The sequence below is a fragment of the Polyergus mexicanus genome, unplaced genomic scaffold (genome assembly GCF_030449975.1).
Source record: "Polyergus mexicanus isolate NDT 795.1 unplaced genomic scaffold, iyPolMexi1.0 SCAF_10, whole genome shotgun sequence".
Lineage (NCBI taxonomy): Eukaryota > Metazoa > Arthropoda > Insecta > Hymenoptera > Formicidae > Polyergus > Polyergus mexicanus.
The window spans coordinates 10,245,593-10,264,806 of NW_027223330.1; the positions used below are offsets into that span (position 1 = coordinate 10,245,593).

Genomic DNA, 19,214 nt, shown 5'->3' on the forward strand with positions numbered 1-19,214 from the left:
TTGTTATTATACGTGCATTCTTCAGGATCTTGATAATCTTCTCGAAGAGCTATTAGCCTGGCTCGAAGGTTTGGAGAACACTTTGAACGCCTTGGAGGCGGAACCGTTGCCCGACGACAGAGCTACGCTTGAAATGCTTATCGCAGATCACAGAGAGTTTATGGAGAACACCAGTCGAAGGCAGAACGAGGTCGATCGCGTATGCAAGGCCCGACAGATTAAGTCGATTAAGGATGCGAGAAAAATATCGAAAGTTAGATCGCCTGCGCCTACGTACGTATCTATTGAAATAAAAATTTATACATTAATGTTATAAAATTGCATATAACTCAAGTTTTCGTTTTTATAAAGTATATGCAGATATATTATAGAGATGCTAATAATATCATGCAAAGCATTATACACTGTTATGACTACTTTATGTTCAAATTAAGTTTCGTTTGCATCCTAGTTATACATGTATTATATTTGTGTCTTTGTGTATTTAATGAATATTTTAGTTTGTTTCACACACGTGTCTTACTACACATTTGCAATATTAGCGAAAGTTCGAGATCGCCATATTTGAAAGAATCACCAGAATCTTTCACTTTGTTAGCAGCTTGCAATCTTTTATATTGTCTTTCATGCATTGAATCTCTTTTGTGTTTTGTGTCTTTAACTGTCGCATGATATGTTGCTTTTACAATGGAATTCCAGTAAGGATCTCTATCAGGATAGTGAGCATGAGCAGCCTCAGCCACGTAAACAAAGGTGCGTTGTTCATCGTAACATAAATCTTTCTTACATAATTTAATTGCATAGCTTTTTTGTAAGTATAGCATGTTTAATACGCATGTCTTTAGTCAATGTACACATTTCTTTTTGTGTAATCTCTTGATATTCAAGACATTCTCACAATATAATATAATATATACATAATTACATTAATTACCATACAATAATTTTTATTTGCACAATAATTTTGCAACAGCAAGAATTTTCGATTTAGCAACGACATTAAATGTATTAATTCACTTGCTTTTCACGTAATTGTCCACAATGTTTATAATTGTACATAATGTTTGCAGTGTCTAGTTAAAATGTTTCATATTTTATTATTTACATATTTTATATTATATGTATGTTACATCATTATAATTCATACACATAGCTGAAGACATCAATTTACAATTTACAATTTTTTTTCCAGCATAAAATGGAACTGATTTTCTAGTATTATTAGTATTATTATCCAGTATTATTTATCAAATATAATTTGTTTGCCTAAAAGATTATTACATTTGATAAAAAAAAATTCTTGCTATATTTCACATAAAGTCTAATACTCACATAGAAAAACGATCTATAAACTAGACTACTAAGATGTCAAACAACGTTTCTATAGATTCCTTATTTAGTAGAAAGTATTTGAGTGATGTGACGCATGTTCCTGTTTAGCCGAGGCAGCCCAGGTCGTGACAGAACACCAGATCTTTCATTGCCACACATCGGTCCACGCTTCCCGCCCAAAGGAAGGTTCGTTACGCCTAATTTTATTTCAGTTCATTCTGCATTCCCATTTTCACTTGGAATCGTACAAGCATTAAGTGCGCTTTGATGTGTACGATTCGACCTATCATACAACTCGCTAATGATCCGGTAATGGGATTCTTTGTTTTCCTTGTTTTTTGCGGGATGAAATGTGGCTGGGTTTGACAAACTGTTACTCGTTTTCGCTCACAAAATCATCTGTTTTGAAAGTGTGAAGTTTTGGGTTTTCTAAAATGCGACATTTATATATATTCTTGAACTTTTTATTCAGTTTTTTTTTATTCTCGCGAATATACCCTATTGTCATATTTCTTTTAATTCTTACTGTGAACTAATATCAATGGCCAGAAAAGAAGACATTCATCAATTTTTATCTTAGACATGTTTTTATATATTTTTTCATGATGTATATTTTCTTCTTTATGAGCAGCAAAGGAGCCGAACCGGAATTCCGTAGTCCACGAGTTAAGCTGCTCTGGGACAAGTGGCGTCATGTTTGGATGCTAGCGTGGGAACGACAACGTCGTTTGCAAGACAAATACAATTATATACAGGAGTTGGATCGTGTTGCTAACTTTAGCTGGGAAGATTGGCGCAAACGGGTAAGGCTCGTAGCACGAATTTGTCGGGAATCTTTTTTTGAGAAGATAAAATTCGTATAAAAGTATATAATATTTATTATTTAATTGCAGTTCCTGAAATTTATGAATCACAAGAAATCCAGGCTGACTGACTTATTTAGGAAGATGGACAAAAACAACGATGGACTTATTCCGAGGGAGGACTTTATTCAAGGAATTATGAACACGAGTACATGTCATATTTTTCCCCGAACAAAAGCAGATCTGCTGTATGTGTTTCCTAATATCTTAATTTTTTTATTTGTAGAATTCGAGACCTCTCGTCTGGAGATGGGTGCCGTTGCTGATCTCTTCGATCGTCATGGCGAAGGTTTGATAGATTGGAAAGAGTTCATCGCCGCTCTGCGACCTGACTGGGAGGAACGACGAACTTATAACGACACAGACAAGATACACGACGAAGTTAAGCGACTAGTTATGCTGTGCACATGTCGCCAGAAGTTCCGCGTTTTCCAAGTTGGCGAAGGGAAATACAGGGTACGTATATATGGTGGCTGTAATCTAATAGAAAGTTTGTGGCGAATAACTTTAATAACAATGAATTAATTAATATTGACAATAGTATATATTTTAATCGAGCGATAACTGTGGTGTTATAGTTTGGTGACAGCCAGAAGCTACGATTGGTTCGAATCCTACGTTCCACTGTCATGGTACGTGTCGGTGGAGGCTGGGTAGCACTAGATGAATTTCTTTTGAAGAACGATCCTTGCCGCGGTAAGTACTCGCCGCGAATCTTTAATCTGCGAAATATTTATAGACTATCCGAGATTAGGCTGAGATAAATCGTGTATTTTTCTCTCTATTCACAATTTTTTCTTTAATATCAAGAGAAAGTGGTTGATCGAATGGACCAATAATTGAACAAACAGTTCAGTTTTGCTAAATACGAAACAAGATATGTTTGCAAGATGAATTACTCTTTACAACAGCAACTGTAATAACTTTCAAAAAAAATATCAGTACACTATCTCCTTTTCTCTCTCTCTCTCTCCTTCCCTAAGAGGCAATTAAACTTACATTCCTATTTAGTTTTCTAATTATCGAAAATGACATACTCTTAAATATTCGTTATTATTAATAACATCATTAATAAAATCATGCGTTAACATTATTGTTTCTGTTGTTTTTACTTTATTTTTATTAATAAATATTAATTTGCTTTGCTGCATTAAGTATAAGAATGTAATGCCATTTGTGAGAATATCATCGTCATTAACGATAGCATAATGAACATTGATTCGATGTAACTATATGTATGTCTTTATCCTAATACTAAAAAGATATTTATTATTATATATATACGATTTCGACTCCTGAGGTGTTATAACCTTGTTATTAATTACAGACATTAAACGCAACTCAATGTAAATCTAATATTTAATATTTAACAGTAGGCATATCTAACATTTAACGGACAATTGAGGGTAGTGTACACACATCCGCTGTTTATTGCTTTTGCTTATCTAGTAACCATCTTTTAACCACATGTATTGATTTAATTCGTTAGCTTTTGATTGTTAAGTAAGGGTATTAATTCAGAATTGTTTATATCATCCATATAATTTTTCTCACATCGTATTTTATATTCGCGCTACTTGCAGTAATTGCACGATGACGATTAATTTGATCGTATATCATTAAATAATGCGTGAAAAAAATGTTCGTTTGCTCTATTTCCTATCATATTTTTTTTATTCTCTCTCTTTTACTCCATTGTATCGATAATTAATACTCTCAATTCCGGTATATAATCATCATCAAAGATAATCATTAATTCTCCATCAGAGAACTTCTTCTGGTATAGTAGATATTGTTTCATGGATAGAGTAATAGGTAGAAGATAATATATTACAGTAGGCACATATATAATCTAATATCTTATTGACTATATACTAACGCTAACACAACTACTATCCCTTATACTATCCATCATTCCATTCCTTCTTATATCCTGTTCAACTCTATGACAAATATTTCCGTTTATTTTTTTTTCTGCGCGTCTCTTGTTTCACGAATTTGTTTATCGTTTTTCACGAATTATAAAAATCTTGGAAAACCGCGATGAATGATTTGCATGGCTGTACATCTCGCCGCTTTCTAATCGATTCTGTCTCTCGAATCGTGATTAACTCGTTAAGTTTTTCTAATGCCTATACCGGATCCTAACAAACCGGAACAACATGAGGGTTGGTGTCCGCTCGGTGAGAATTGTTTTACGTGCACATAACTCTCCTTCATGGTCTATATGTCGAAAAATTCGCTTGTGTTAAAAATTAAAAATCGTGGATATTTATGGAGATATGATGCTCTGCGAAAACTGCAGCTACTATTGTATATTACTTACAATTAGTATAGACCATGAAGGTGATATCCCAACGTGTATGACGCATGACGTTATTCGCTTGTCCGAACTAATTTTCCCAAATGTCATCTTTTTTTGTTCGAATATGTCTATATGCGTGCCTATGCGAATGTATTATGTGATTGAACGATTGAATATTGGCTACTTTTTCTAAGGTAAATATATAGATTGGCATAGAAGTGAGAAATATATAAGCTCTAGTTGAAAAATATCGATGAAGTCGATGTTGCGAAAAGTTTACGTTTAGTGATGCCGCAATCGTTTCGTTTTTCCTTCCCCTCCGCGTATTCTATACTTTCGCAATTTCTTGATTTGGGTGGTTGGTTTCATCAATTAGATTTATCCGGTTTATTTCTCGTGCGAACGCTCTATCCTTGCACAATCTTGTAATATACAGTGTGATTGTTTTATATATTTATTTGCAAACATCATTTGTAGCTTCTCTGTAAATTTTCATGTCTTTGCTACGAGACAACCAATGCATGTTTAGTGTTTTTTTAGTATTATTTTTTTTAAATTAATATTAAAAAAGAAGGACATTTTTTATACACGTAAATATACTCGAAACTTATCGAACTTTTCTTTTTTTATCTAATTTATCATTAAAATGTTACATCAACCGAGATACATTGGTTTTAGTATGGTTACAATACGTAAATTAATTGCTCAGGTATGTTTTATAAAATATACGATAATAAGCAACATGACTTATTATATTTTTATGCTTATATTTTTATTATAGAGAAAATTAGAAATCATTAAAAAATTATATGTAAAGATAATCTCTCTTCTCGTCGCGAATCGTACATTTCATATAAATATCTTAAGCTTTGAAATCAGTACTTTATTAATATTATATTACGAAGCTAAGTCTCAGAGTGGCAAAATATTTAAATAGTGACTTCTACATCGCAAATCTTTCCTCATATAATGACCATATAATAACGTAAAACTTGTCTTGAGTAACTATATTTATTAATAAGCTTGTATTCGCCCGAAGTTATTTCGATTTTACTATATATTAGAACTTTTTTTTTTTGTTCATATATATTCTAAATACGCTGTTCTTTTCTTTTTTTCCATGACACTTTAAACATACATACAAACCTGAATTTACGCCACTCACACCCCTACATACGTACTCCAAACATGCACGCATATCGTAATACATTTTTTCGCCTTTTATTTTCTTTCGCCTTAAAACTGTATTTTCCTTGTCCATTATTATCGCTGTTCATTGATAACACGCATGTCCTTTGAAATTGTGAATATGTAAAAAAAATATCGTCACTCACACACCTTCCGCTCCATACACAACTCACAACTCTCCCAATTCACAACTCTCGTTCCGGATGTTGTCGTTCCGATATTTACTCATTCTTTTTCTTCTTCTTTTTTTTTCATCCCGTTATTGATCTAACACATCATTCTCTCGCGTTCGTTATCTCACCTCGACGTCATCTCTTTTTCTCTCTCTTTCTTTCATTTTTTGTGCAAACTTCAAATCTTTCTCTGGCACCTCTTCTCTCATATACCTCGCATCCCCCAACGCCTTTTCCCTAACTGCGTGCACGCAACACACTGTAGCCAAGGGAAGAACGAATATTGAGCTGCGAGAGCAATTCATATTGGCGGACGGCGTTAGCCAGACCATGACGGCCTTCCGGTCCAAACCGAGTCCAACTTCGACGCTGCAGCGTACTCAAATGTCCTCTGCCAATGCTGGACCAATTACCAAGGTAAGGAAAAGAGGGGTCAGGTGCGGTTTGATATGCGACGAAGCATGCACGGTATTTATTTTCACCGAATTTTTTATTTCTCTGCCGTTAATTTATACAAACTGTTGAACACTTTAGAACTTTTTTTTTGAACCGGTTGAGAGTCGGTAGATTAGAAGATTAGAAAGATTAAGTTGCGCGTCCAACTTCTTCTGGACAACTCCACTGTCAATGTCCACTAGTCGTCGTCCATCGACATCTGCGTAAGTATGCGACTACTTTTCTACAATTTGTCGACCTTAGCCGTTTGATTTTCGCATGAGCATGGCAATTTTCGGATAATTACGTTGTTTGAACACGTAGAGACAGTTAGAAATAAATAACGCTTGTTTACTTTCATCATATCGGTCGATCTTGCGAAAACGGTTCGACTGTATCAATTAAAGACCCAGACAAATCCGTGATGTCTGCGTCTTAAACTTTTTCGTCCAACCTCAGGAGACACGATTTCGTAAATGTTTTGCCCATCTTCTCCGGAAATCCTTTCCCGACCTCATTGCTTTGTGAAAATGGCGAAAAGGACACATCCCAACTTCTATACCAATCATCCTCGCTTACGAAATTTTAAGGAAATTATGAAACTAATTATATTAATTTGTGAAACAAACATTTTCTACGATTTGTAAGTCAAATCAAGGGAAAGCGAATTATGTATATCATTTTAGCGTAGAAATGGTAGCTGTACGTTTCAGGAATATTTTTCACTCTTATTGGAGTGAGAGCTTTAAAGAGCGATTGCATGCGGAATCTAAAGATTTTCGTTTGTGGTGTAGCGGAGGAGTTTATGAGCCAGCTGATGCCGATATTTGAGAATTTGAGGCAAAAGGAGGACCTCCCGTGCTCGTATCCCCTCCACATGCACGCCCCCTCTTATCATTGGGTAAATAACGAAATTTTTCTCAATTTTTTATTGCCGTTTCGTGTGATGTTGTTGTACATTGACACACTTGAGTTTGGGTTTTCACAGTACAGCCACTTTGACATAACTCGAGTCCATTGACGGTGTATTGCGCGTAGACTGTCATTGTGTCTGCTTCTTCTCTCTGCTCTATTCTTCTCTATATATCACAAAGATTGCGATAAATGAGCAATTGTCCAGGGATTATGAATAATATAATATGAACAATTATTTGTAATCTATCGCAAATGCTTCTTTAATTGCTATGTTGTTTATAATGTGATGAATGCATGTCGGAAGAATCGTATCACATTTAAGAATAACAAGTAATATGAAGGAAAATGGATAGAAATGAGGGAGGGAGGGTTTGGAAATAAAAATTTTAGTTTCCAATTTATTATCACATATATGTCATGTCATTTTATTTCTGCGTCGCGCTTATCGAGAGTATCTACTCCATGGCATATCTTGAATTCTCAGGACTTTCTTTTGTATCTGGAAAAAAGTCAGGGAAATTTATGGAATTTTTTTATGGAGTTTCGGGATTCGAAGAATTTTTTAAAAAGTTCTCTGATAGTTTTGCTCTCATATTGTAAGCAGTCGGCAAAATAAATAAATTATATATTTAACATATGTTATAAATATATATTTGTCACGCGCGCGCGGCTATTTATTTATTAGTAAAAATACCTAGAAGATCAGAGAATTTTTTTACAAGAAATTTGAGTAGACACCCTGTTATATCCATTCTTTATGGAGGACTGCATGACAAGGATCTCTGGCGCGTCTGATAAATGTACTTTGCGTTCTGGTATTGTTTCGATTAAAGAGATTCATAGCACACGTTGCGTCAAATTCTGTGGAATGTAATACCTTGTCGCATCATTCACCATTTGTATCACTTTGCATCGAATCGATTTTTCTTTAATTGATTGTCGAATATGTCTGATTTTATTGACAGAATTATTTGGACGCCTCTAATCCCCGCCCTTTTGCCCTTCGGTAGAGAATGATTGACTTGAATCTATCCTACTGTGAGCATGAAGAGATTTAGCCGATTTTCATTTCATGCGAATGTGTAACAATAAATCTTAAACAATAAGCTCGCGATATGAAATTTTTCGAAGATCAATTTATTGATTCTCGTGTGCATCTTTCAGAGTCTCGCTAATTACTGTTGATGACAATTATGAAACTTTTTTATTAGCAGCTAGAAATTTTGAAAATAAATTCGCGTTTATCCATACGACGAAATAAGCACGCATCGGATATGTAGTTAATTTATTAAACATTGAATTATGCATAATGTCGTGTCCTGTATTACTGCGTGCGTAGTGGCATTGATTGGAGATACCTCGAATCACCATAAGCTACTGTATCTCTCCCAACTTCTTCTGGTAAGTTTGCATGACAGTGTAGCTTTATTCAACTCTAGTAAAAATGGTAGTGGTTTTATTTTATTCCTAAATTATTCAATCGCTGTATTATCAATAATGATAGCGCTTTGACAAGCGTAAGGGACCGCAAATCGATATACTTTTACCAATTGGCCGCACAACGGTCAACTATAACTTTATGTTGCCTATTAAACTTTTGAACAGATTTATCGATCTGTGTAGTAATTAAATTTTTTTTGCATTCTTTTTTATTGATTGCATTTATTTACATATTTTGAATAAATTCGAGCAATTATTGAAGTCTAATATTATTTATATGTTGTAGTAGTTTTCTTTTTTCTACGTTTCGTTATAGATAATTTTGATCGTAGTAAATGTTAGAGAAAGAATCTTGTATTACCGTGAAGATATCAAGAGAATTTAATGGTAATTAATTCATACGAATGCAAATATTTTTTTATTAAATATTATATATCTAATTTAATTTTTTTTTTTTATATGATTAATTCATAAAAATTAATGCTATTATATTTTTCTTTTTTTCACTAGTTCTTTGACAAATTTTTATCAAGAGAATTTTATCGTATTACGTGCGACATAAACTTGCATTATAATGAATACATTTTTACGATGTTGATAATTTAATAATTTTATTTATGGCGGCAGAGAATGCGTAACACAAAATCATTTGATGATTCCGTTGATTAAACACGAATCGCGATGGCTTTTCTTGCTTCTCCCTGCTTATGTTTACATATAAAATTTATCAATTTTTGTTTCTATTATCTAGGTGAGAGAACGCAGTGCTCGCAGCGTACCTATGGGTCAATCGCGAGCCTCGCGCTCATCCTTGAGCGCCGGCACGCCGGACAGCCTTAGTGACAACGAAAGTTCCTTCAAGATATCTGCTAGGAAAAGCAGTACGCCTTATAGATCCGCCGTGACGCCCGGTAAGTTATCTAAATAAGAATTTGGAAAAAATGTTTCTGATAAAAATAACATCTATAATCATGTTGCGATGATCGCAGGTGGTAGCCGTCCATCTAGCAGGCCAGCCTCAAGACCTGCCTCCCGACCTGCTAGCAGACCGAGTAGCCGACCCGCATCGAGACAAGGAAGCAAGCCACCCAGTCGATATGGTTCAACGCAGTCGTTGGATGGTACGAATAAAACTCACAGATAGCTTCTATTTTATATTTTATATATATATTATATATTTTGTTTTTTGGCTTTTTTTCGCTTCAAATTTTTAAAATATTATGTCTGCGCAGATGATTCGTGCACTCCGAGTCGCATTCCGCGAAGGACCATCCTGGGTGGTTCCAGCAATACACCGACGTCCAGTAGACATAACAGTATATCCGGTAGGAAACTTACGACCCCGGTGAACGGTTCGAGTTCGCGACCCCGTACCCCGACAGGATTGATTAGTCCTGCCAGCGGGGTTCCCTCTAGGTTTGTAGCAACATTTACTTCCCTTGGAAATATATTTAAAACAGATCACGGACTAACTCGCATCAGTGTGTTCCTTAAATAGAAACATACATAACCGATTATTATAACATTTGCATTAACGAGCATCTAGTATCACTTCATCCTACATGAAACTGATTGCAATGGTTCGAGGAATATTCGTAAATATATTATTTTTTTCCCAAGTAATCGATTTATTTATTGAATGAGTTTTTCTTATTTTTATTTTTATTCTGTTTATCTTTTTTTTTTTTTTTTTTTTCTTAATATTACGGTTCCACTGCATACATTTAATACCACGTAAAATAACGCTAAAGTACTAACATATGAAGGAACGAAACTCAGATTCGAGGGATTTGCGATGCGATAGCATTACGTATTGATCGATCGAACTTCATTACATCCCGCGTTAACTATTTATACGACTAATCAATCGATTATAATATTTCAATAATCATTAACGGATCTGGTTAACAACGTTTTTTTAGGTTTGGCTCAATCCATAGAGCTTCGAGCATTCCAACCCTGACTGGTGTCGGAACACCTATCAGGTAAAACAAATTAACGAATCGGCAATTTTAAAACTAGTAAAACTGGTTCGGGAAAGTGGATTCTTGCGGCTTTTGCTTTGCGCTTTGCGCTTTGCATTCTGTTTTTATCATTCTATCTTTTGTTTCGTATTTATAAAGATTACAGCAATAAGCAAAATGCAAAGCGCAATATTAGAATGCTGCAAGGTATTTTATGGTGTAGGGTATCACTCTTTATATAAAATACGTGGTAACGGTAATGCATTTAAACCTGTTCTGTTGTTTTATGTATTTCAATCCTTGATCATATCTTCTTTTCATTCTGTTTTTTCATTTCTGTTTCTTTGTTTATTTAATTTTCGTGCGGCGTAGAAAGAGATTTCTTTGGCATATACTTATATGCAATATGTATACAGTTCGTTCGAAATAAAATGATGTTTCGATTACTCGTTAATGCCTTAGCCGCTCTAGGATACCCGTGTATGTGGGGGTGGATATAAAATCTCCTCAGTCGACCACCAGCAATATGTCGACTCAAAGCAACCATTCTACAATTTCTACCGATTCCACTGGGTATGGCTGCTCTTCTGCTTTTACATGTGTAACCCGTTTTCTGTTTCTTCTTACACTTTGGTTTCTTGTCCTTCTTATTTCTTACGAATGTTTTGTTTTCGTTTTTTGTTCTTTGAGTTTCTCGCACGATTGATATCATTATTATTTGACATCTATTATGTCTTTCTGCCATTAATATCCGCAGTTCGCTTATTAAATCGCATAGTTTTAGATCATTTCACAAGAGTAGCTTGTTTTGTCTAATAATATTATGTCGAGAATACAGTCAAAATTTATGAAATATCGTCATTTCGATGTTACAGCTTTTATTGATTACGAGTTTTGTGTTGATGCTTGTATGATGATCGTGTTTGTTTGTTTATACTTGTCAACTAACAACGTTTTCTTTCACAATGCTAGGAGCAGCTCTGTGTGTACAAATTCAGCAACTAATATACCAACAGCCATTAAACAAGCTAGGTAAAAGTATTAATATTCATTCACAAATTTTTCATTTGTCTTCTTTTTCGTTCGTCTACAAGATTTATCTAAAGAAAAAAGTATTTTGATACCGATTTACATATTCGAGCGGCTCCAACGTTGAGAGGTAAAACCCACGCAGGTGCGCGTGTGCATTTGCTTATGTATACCGTGATCATTTGTTTCAGGGTACGTACACCGTCTAGTGGATCCAGCACGCCGCTACCGCCGTCTTCGAAATTATCGAGGAAGCCCTCAGGAGCTTCCGACACATCCGTGTCGGGAACGACCCCGAGTACACGAAAGGGAAAACCCACGCCGATCGAACAACGCGCGCCGTTTCGATTATAAGCTTATTAACGAATATACGTAGCTTATAAAAATCTGCGTATTATATATATATATATATATATATATATATATATATATATATATATATATATATATATTATATGCCTGAGCGCGAAAGTTATATAAATATAAAACGTTCCCGTCGCAAATTTATAACGATGACCGTATGGTATTACAAGGAACACGAATAGTTATTATGTACGATAAGAGAGGATAATATGTGTAATATATGAATGCCAAATTTGACTTGATCAAAATTTCATAGGCAAATGACGATATCTAGAAATTACGATATGATCTTTGCATTTCGTTGAATTTTACGTTGATTTTTGAAAGTACCGAATGCCATTAAAATTATACGAATATATCAATGAGTATTTGATACTCTCTTAGGTGGTAAGGGGAGTTACAGACAGTTTTGGGGAAATGTATTTATTTTGTGCCCGCGTTACATAGAGAAAGTGCTTAAAGCGTATATCTAGTTATAATAATCCATAACAGCGACATATAAATAATTGTTACAAATACCTAAAGCTTGGTATTACCGAAAGTGCAGGGTAATGCTCTATAACTGAAAATGTTTATGCGAGATACAACAATATCTTTGCCGATTTTCTATTTCCGATAAGGACAATACTATACTGAAAAGATTTTAACGTAAAAAAAAAAGAAATCAGCGATATATATGTATTATAATTACGCTTATTGTGTTTTTGAAGTATATTTAGTTGCCTGTAACTACTTTTATAATGTAGCATAGTTTGCTCATTTGTCGCACGCATACCTTTGCGTGTTTTATATGTCGTGTAAACCATCGAGAGTTTTTCTCGATAAGATTTTTTGACTTCTGATATTGAGCAAATTGTACACTTGAAGATATTAATTTATTCAATATTTTTGCTTGACTTATATATTTGCGTGGGTTATATGACGTAATTAACGTCTAATGCGCATTTGTTAAAAAACAAAAATAAACTGTATGCGCGCGTTTTTTTAGCTTATGATACATAGATTATGATTCGACATTTATTTTTGTTATCCGTTTCGCAAATGGAATCGTAAATGTTGGTTCAATGGTATATATTTTCGTTAAATAAGATTAAGCATAATTTTTTTTGTTTTTTTTTTATATTATATATACGATAATGAAGAGAGAAACATTAAGTTTGTAAGCCATGAATTTTGAATGAATATCAAATTTTGTTTGAGATTAATATATTGCTTTGAGAAATATTTTAACGAATTTATGTTCTTGCGAAACGGAATATCTCATGGTTTTGTAAAAAAAAAAAAACTATGACAGTAATCAAATCTAATTTATGATTATACATAAGTTTAATCCTTGAGCGATTGCATCTAAAAAGTGCGATTCTTTATAATAATGCGAAATTATTCTCTTAAATAAATTTTTTATTATTAATCTTTATGCTTGTTTTTTGAGCATAATACATAATTATAATCAAAATGATATAATATTATATTATAAAAGATTGCTTAAATAATAAATTTTGATGGTGAATATTAAACAAAAAAGTTGAGTGATAAGCGTGTCACTTATGCATCCGCTCCAGGATTAACTTACGACCCGCTTTTGTTACACGTTCGTGAATCGATTTATTAATGATTAATAATAATTGAAAAATAATTGTTATATAATTATAATTATATATAAGATATATAATTTAATTATACAATAATTATTAATGATTATAATATATTGATTAATGTGCGAGAGATCTAAGAGTTCGAAAGAACATACTTAACAGCGTTAAAATACTAAAACAATATAAAATTGTGTGAATATAGCTAAGTAAAATATATTCTGTTGCGCGAAGTGGCCTGTTAGGTGACGGGTAAAAAAAAAGAGAAACTCTGAAAAAAGACATTTCCATTTTTTTTACATGTATATTTTTAGATGCGATTAATATAACGAGATATGTCTCGCTCTGCCTCTTATAAATATTACGTAAATGCGATTAATCTTATTAACAACTTCTCAAGGTACGATTTTTGTTTCTTTTCCACATACCGAGAAGTGCTGTATCGACGCTAATAATAATGATAATAATAATGCAGTGACAAAGAAAAATATAAGATACACGCACATACATGACATATTTCAATGAAGACTCTCGACCCATTTCTTTTCTATTTCTTATTTCCTAAAAGCAAATGTTGAATACCGTGTAAAAATGTATATATAATATTTTAATGCATGCGCGCATATTTTTTTCATATCTTTTTATATTTTTTAATTCAAGTCGCGGATGCTGTCGTCAGGATACGAATTCCGTCATTAATTACTTGTCGATTCTTACATCGAGCATTGCTACTTTAGCTACATAGCAGAATTTTGCGAGAACTGATAAGGTTTTCCCAAACCAAGATAACATGCCAATTTAATTCTTTTAGTGTTAACTGGCAGATCCATTGTATAGTATATCAAGCAGATACATTTCGAGAGGACCTGGTGGATGAGACGACAGTTTTGCGCATGCTTTGCTAATAAGTCTTACCAAGTATCTCTCCTTGCGATGCTGCTCTGATTTGCAGACATATAATTTATAGGAAGCTACATCTCTACGTCTAAACGAATTTTGTGCAGTTTTTACAACACTCTGAATCTACATTTTTGACATGCGTAAAAACACTCCTCTATTGTAATGCTAATCGTTGTAATCAGTAGTATATGTTTTTACTGAATGCTGGGACGAGATATGAAATGTTGGCGGTACGTATACGAGAGAAATCACTGTCAAAAAATGTGTAAAGTATCAAAATAGTGTTTATCACATGCAGTTTTACATTGTCTGTGTGTTCCCCTACAGTCTTCCTTTCTCCTTTTTTAATCGGCCTTAGATTTGGAGTTTTTGATAATAGATATGATATAGCAATCGGCGATAAAGATTTCCATAGATCTTGGAATTTTTTGATAGTACACAAAATAGATGTCTAGATATGTAAGCAATATGTTTTAATTTAAAAAAAGTTACAGTATAATAGTTAAAAAAAAAGATAGACCGCTTGCATAGTCGTTTTATCATTAATGGCTCAGAGATCTTGCCATTCTTTATTAGATTTAGCTTTGGTGAACATTTTAATTCTTCATATTCGGACTATGAAGAAACGTAACATTTCCATATATGATGGAGTCACCGCATCCACATCAGCGATCAAACCATGAACGTAAGAAATAACTGGATCGGCTGTAATCCATGCGGTGTATACTAAGCCAACAAGAGATAATATATTAATACGGAAAAAACGGGTGAGAAACTCAATATTGTAATAATAAATATTTTGTGGATTATAGTCTAGCATAAATATAATATATATATGAATTAGTATGAAGTGTATAAAAACAATAAAGGAAGATTTATATAAATAAAGAGTTTTTGGAATATTACAATACATGGAATTTTTATTATTATTTATATGCTACCTAAATATATTCTCTTTTTCTCGGAGAACTTAATTTTTTGCTAATTTTTAGCTTAGTTTCAATTCGTGCCACTTTTTTTCTTATTGATTATATCCTTTCCTGATATTATTTCGATTTTTAAAATGTGTATAAAACGATTTCATTTTTGACTTTATAGACGTACCAAGAAGAAATCAGTTGTAAAATGTGTACTTTTTATATACAAAAGAAAAGTTCGAATTTATATAATCAAGTGGATTAATTAATTAAATTACATGGAAAACGAGATATCAAATCCCTGATCCGTTATATATAGTTACATTTTTTATAATAAAAAAATATTCGTTATGGATCGAACACACATGTACGAGTATTTAGACACTCAATATCACGCATGGCTATATAGCACACATAGATTAACGCAGAGGTAGAGTTACTGGCGTGAGCATATGATTCCTCGAGTGGATCCTCGAGTTACTCTACTAGACTTACTTGACCTATATGAAGCAAACATATATATATATATATATGTATACCGACATTTAATCAAAAGTCGGCCCGACGACGATCCTCGACTCATAAAGACAAGATTTTGTTACTCAATATGTCGCAATGGCATTAATTATTGACTTACATCAGCGCTACTGAATAATACGATCACCCTCTTAGCGCGTACTTTAGCTGGACCACCTTGATCGAGTGTTCGGTTACAGGTCGACTGGCTGCCCCAAGACCTTCGCGGTTGTATTAAAATATATACGAGGGCTGAAATAATTTAATTAAATTTGATTAAAAAATATTTTAACGATCCACGGATAATAATTGAATTGGATATAATTGTGACAATTTTCTTTCGCGAAGAAATTAAATTCCTAATTTAAATCAGTCATCACAAACATTTAGAATTTTATAATCGTAATTCTTTTTATATATAATAGATAATAATTTTAATTTTTGCACCGAAATAAAATCTAGAATCTGAAGAAATTAAATTTCTTATAGAATTTATAGAATGCGTTAAATAGTTTACTTTGTGTATGGCAAATTTTTATTAACACAATTTTTATTAATTGTTTTCTTTTGCCTCTCTGTCACCTTTCGTTGGATAACGATAAAATTAATTATGCCTTGAAAATGATATCGGTATTAAGGACAAATATAATGCAAAAATACGACCTGGCCGAATCGAAGTTCCACATGTTCGGTTTTAATTTTACACTGAGGAAATATTAACTCTCGAGTGAATTTTAAATTGAATAAAAGGCTCTCTTTTTTTATATAGATATTTGTACTCTTTTGCTCGCATAATGCTCTTGGAATTTTCAGCGATATATAATATCGCAATCAACGTTGCTATACGTTATACTTTATCTATACTCCGCATAGAGCAATGCACGTACTGACCCCGATAAAGGTGGGGGTGAAAGATATAGAGATGCAAGGGCGGGGACCAACACGACTGGTATAAAATCTAGTGTCTCCAAGTCGTGTAAAGCACACAGTCAGTCAACGAATACCGGGACACAAATTGGCGACGATCATCATGTCTTATAAAGTAATATTCTACATTTTATTATTACTTGTTAATTTCTTCGCTAGAGCTAATTTGCGTTTTCCGTAACGTTGATTCGGCAATACTTTTTTACGAGCTACAATAATAACTTGTCAAAGTTTTATCTTTTTTTTTTTAATAAAATAGTGAACTGATAAATAAATTTAATAAATTAATTTTTGCCGTTATACAATACTAAAATAATATTCTATTAGATATAAGATGTAATTATATTTCATTGCAGCTTCAATGCAATTATTACAATGCATCTGACTATTCGAATATCAGCGATATTAGTTGAAACCATATTTGAGTTAATCACCTAGGATACCGACGATCTGATATTTCCTTCTTGATGTACAGATTATCGGTTATTTCGTCGCCTTACTGGCCGTCGCCCGCGCCAGGATCACTGGTCCAGGTGCAGCCGCAGTAGCTGTCGCGCAGCAGCCAACTGCGACGATTATCAGAGCCGAAAACTACAATTCACATCCTCGATATAGCTTCGGTTATAGCGTGGCAGATGGTCTCACCGGTAACATCCTTGCAATACAATTTGTAGATATTATAGACCATTTAATTTTAATTGGAACAACTCGAACTAAATACATATAATTTAGATCGTTTATCTGAAGATACAACATGGTTGCTTTCAAAAGGAAAATTATTAATGTTCAAATACTTTTCGCTTAAAAAAATTATTAAATGTTAGTAATTGAAAATGTAATGACTATCGATAAAATTACAAATGTGCAATCAATAATAGCACTCGGTTAAGGACCCAGTCTACTCTGACAGATTGAAAGATTGAAAGATTGAAATTTTTATGAATTTTTTTTCTTGCAAAATATTAGAAATTGATCTTTTTATTCGAGTGTTTCACATATATTTTTCTTGATGTTTAAAGAGTATTTTTAAATCTTGTATATTTAGCTTTTTTGTCAAAACGAGCTTCTGCGCGAAAAAAATCGATTTCTTTTTTATCCTCTAAAGTAGAGTGCGTCCTTAATTCTTTCGGATCCTTAAATCTTCGATGGGACGAAAATGAGAGACGCTCAGATTTGCGAGACAGACTTCGCAATTAAAAGGAAGTTGAGTCTGAACATTGTAACGAAATTCGCAGAGTGAATTCCTGTCGATACTATTTAATTCAGTTATTCGTTGTCGGTGAGGGATGGAGGGACGGGAGGGTTTCTATCGAATTATAGAATTTCCGGGACTCCGCTCGCGTAACTTAAATGAAACAATGAACGTGGAACTTTTATTCGGGCATTATAAACACGTACTTTTCCCAGGCGACAACAAGGCGCAGGAGGAAACTCGCAACGGCGACGTAATTGAAGGAAGTTACAGCTTAATCGAGCCCGACGGTGCCAGGCGTCTCGTCTCCTACGCGGCCGATCCCATCAACGGTTTTAACGCGGTCGTACAGCGGGATTCCAGCATCACCGCATCCGCTGCAGCAGCGGTGCATCCCGTCGTGGCGCCGTCCGCGATCGCCGCAGCTGCACCAGTTGCCGTTGCAATTCGCCCGCAGGTCGGTATAATCCGGTTACTTTAAGAGCGCTCTTTCTCACGGTCCATTAATCTCCGCGAGAGAGAAGACGAGAAGGATAGAGATCTGTCGCGAGATTCTTCGCTCAATTTGGAGGTGACTTCTCCCTCTCGCGAAAATTGTCGAAGGAAATGTGTGACGATATCGCGATACGGTGAAAGATCCTGTAGACTGAATCGAGGGATCTAAATAATTTGTACGTTGTTTACAATTGTACAGGCGACCGTTTTGGTGAGACAGCCATTCAATTCGGGTGCGACGAACGTCGCAGCCGTGAATCCGGGACTGGTGAGTCTAGGAGTGGGCCTGGGAGTTAGATCGGGATCTATTTACGGCACGCAAACTCACGTCGCGAATGTCGGTATCGTGAAAGTTCGCTAAATGCATACATAATTGCATTAGACAGCGATGGTTCCGCTACTTGGCTTCCCTCCACGACGCATCATGAAAATGTTCCTTGCCCGTTCATGCGCATCAGGATCTCCTTACGCATCTCTCTTATTGTTAGCCGCATTTACGAAATATAGATATTAAAATGTGCGTAAGAGGATATTGCTATATATTTATCTCTATATCATTTTAAAACACGAAACATTATTTCTATGTATCTCGAAATAAAAATTTTTGGTAAAGGTGTGATAAGCAACTGTCTCCTTGATTTTTAATGGACGACGACCTTCAGAATCAG

At 34.2% G+C, this 19,214-nt stretch overlaps 2 protein-coding genes across 50 annotated transcripts in view; both read left to right on the forward strand.

Annotated features, from left to right (window-relative positions):
* Positions 1 to 14,106, forward strand: part of Shot (dystonin-like protein short stop) — a 104,689-nt gene extending 90,583 nt beyond the window's left edge. For 23 of the 49 annotated variants that reach the window (XM_070303348.1, XM_070303351.1, XM_070303356.1 and 20 more), the window contains 16 exons: positions 26 to 273; positions 700 to 753; positions 1,441 to 1,518; positions 1,964 to 2,135; positions 2,226 to 2,343; positions 2,422 to 2,651; positions 2,774 to 2,891; positions 4,316 to 4,378; positions 6,127 to 6,278; positions 9,403 to 9,562; positions 9,641 to 9,772; positions 9,884 to 10,067; positions 10,574 to 10,636; positions 11,078 to 11,188; positions 11,588 to 11,647; positions 11,836 to 14,106. In XM_070303348.1, coding sequence (XP_070159449.1) covers positions 26 to 273; positions 700 to 753; positions 1,441 to 1,518; positions 1,964 to 2,135; positions 2,226 to 2,343; positions 2,422 to 2,651; positions 2,774 to 2,891; positions 4,316 to 4,378; positions 6,127 to 6,278; positions 9,403 to 9,562; positions 9,641 to 9,772; positions 9,884 to 10,067; positions 10,574 to 10,636; positions 11,078 to 11,188; positions 11,588 to 11,647; positions 11,836 to 11,998 — 2,106 coding nt within the window. In that variant the 3' untranslated portion in view covers positions 11,999 to 14,106. Of the gene's footprint in view, positions 1 to 25; positions 274 to 699; positions 754 to 1,440; positions 1,519 to 1,963; positions 2,136 to 2,225; positions 2,344 to 2,421; positions 2,652 to 2,773; positions 2,892 to 4,315; positions 4,379 to 6,126; positions 6,279 to 7,090; positions 7,198 to 8,176; positions 8,522 to 8,550; positions 8,613 to 9,402; positions 9,563 to 9,640; positions 9,773 to 9,883; positions 10,068 to 10,573; positions 10,637 to 11,077; positions 11,189 to 11,587; positions 11,648 to 11,835 lie in introns of those variants that run through there. The other 26 variants (XM_070303376.1, XM_070303379.1, XM_070303343.1 and 23 more) reach the window with 19 other exon arrangements.
* Positions 14,107 to 16,925: 2,819 nt separating this feature from the next.
* Positions 16,926 to 19,075, forward strand: LOC138937227 (cuticular protein 5). Its single transcript, XM_070303263.1, has 4 exons — positions 16,926 to 16,974; positions 17,335 to 17,506; positions 18,267 to 18,508; positions 18,746 to 19,075. Exons 1-4 carry the CDS (start codon positions 16,963 to 16,965, stop codon positions 18,905 to 18,907), a joined length of 588 nt encoding a protein of 195 aa, XP_070159364.1. The 5' UTR covers positions 16,926 to 16,962; the 3' UTR covers positions 18,908 to 19,075.
* Positions 19,076 to 19,214: the final 139 nt, after the last annotated feature.

Excerpts from the sequence above, each read along its gene's own strand:
- LOC138937227 (XM_070303263.1), top strand. Across the intron at positions 17,507-18,266 it reads CGTGGCAGATGGTCTCACCG|GCGACAACAAGGCGCAGGAG; the intron begins GTAACATCCTTG and ends TACTTTTCCCAG. Across the intron at positions 18,509-18,745 it reads CCGTTGCAATTCGCCCGCAG|GCGACCGTTTTGGTGAGACA; the intron begins GTCGGTATAATC and ends ACAATTGTACAG.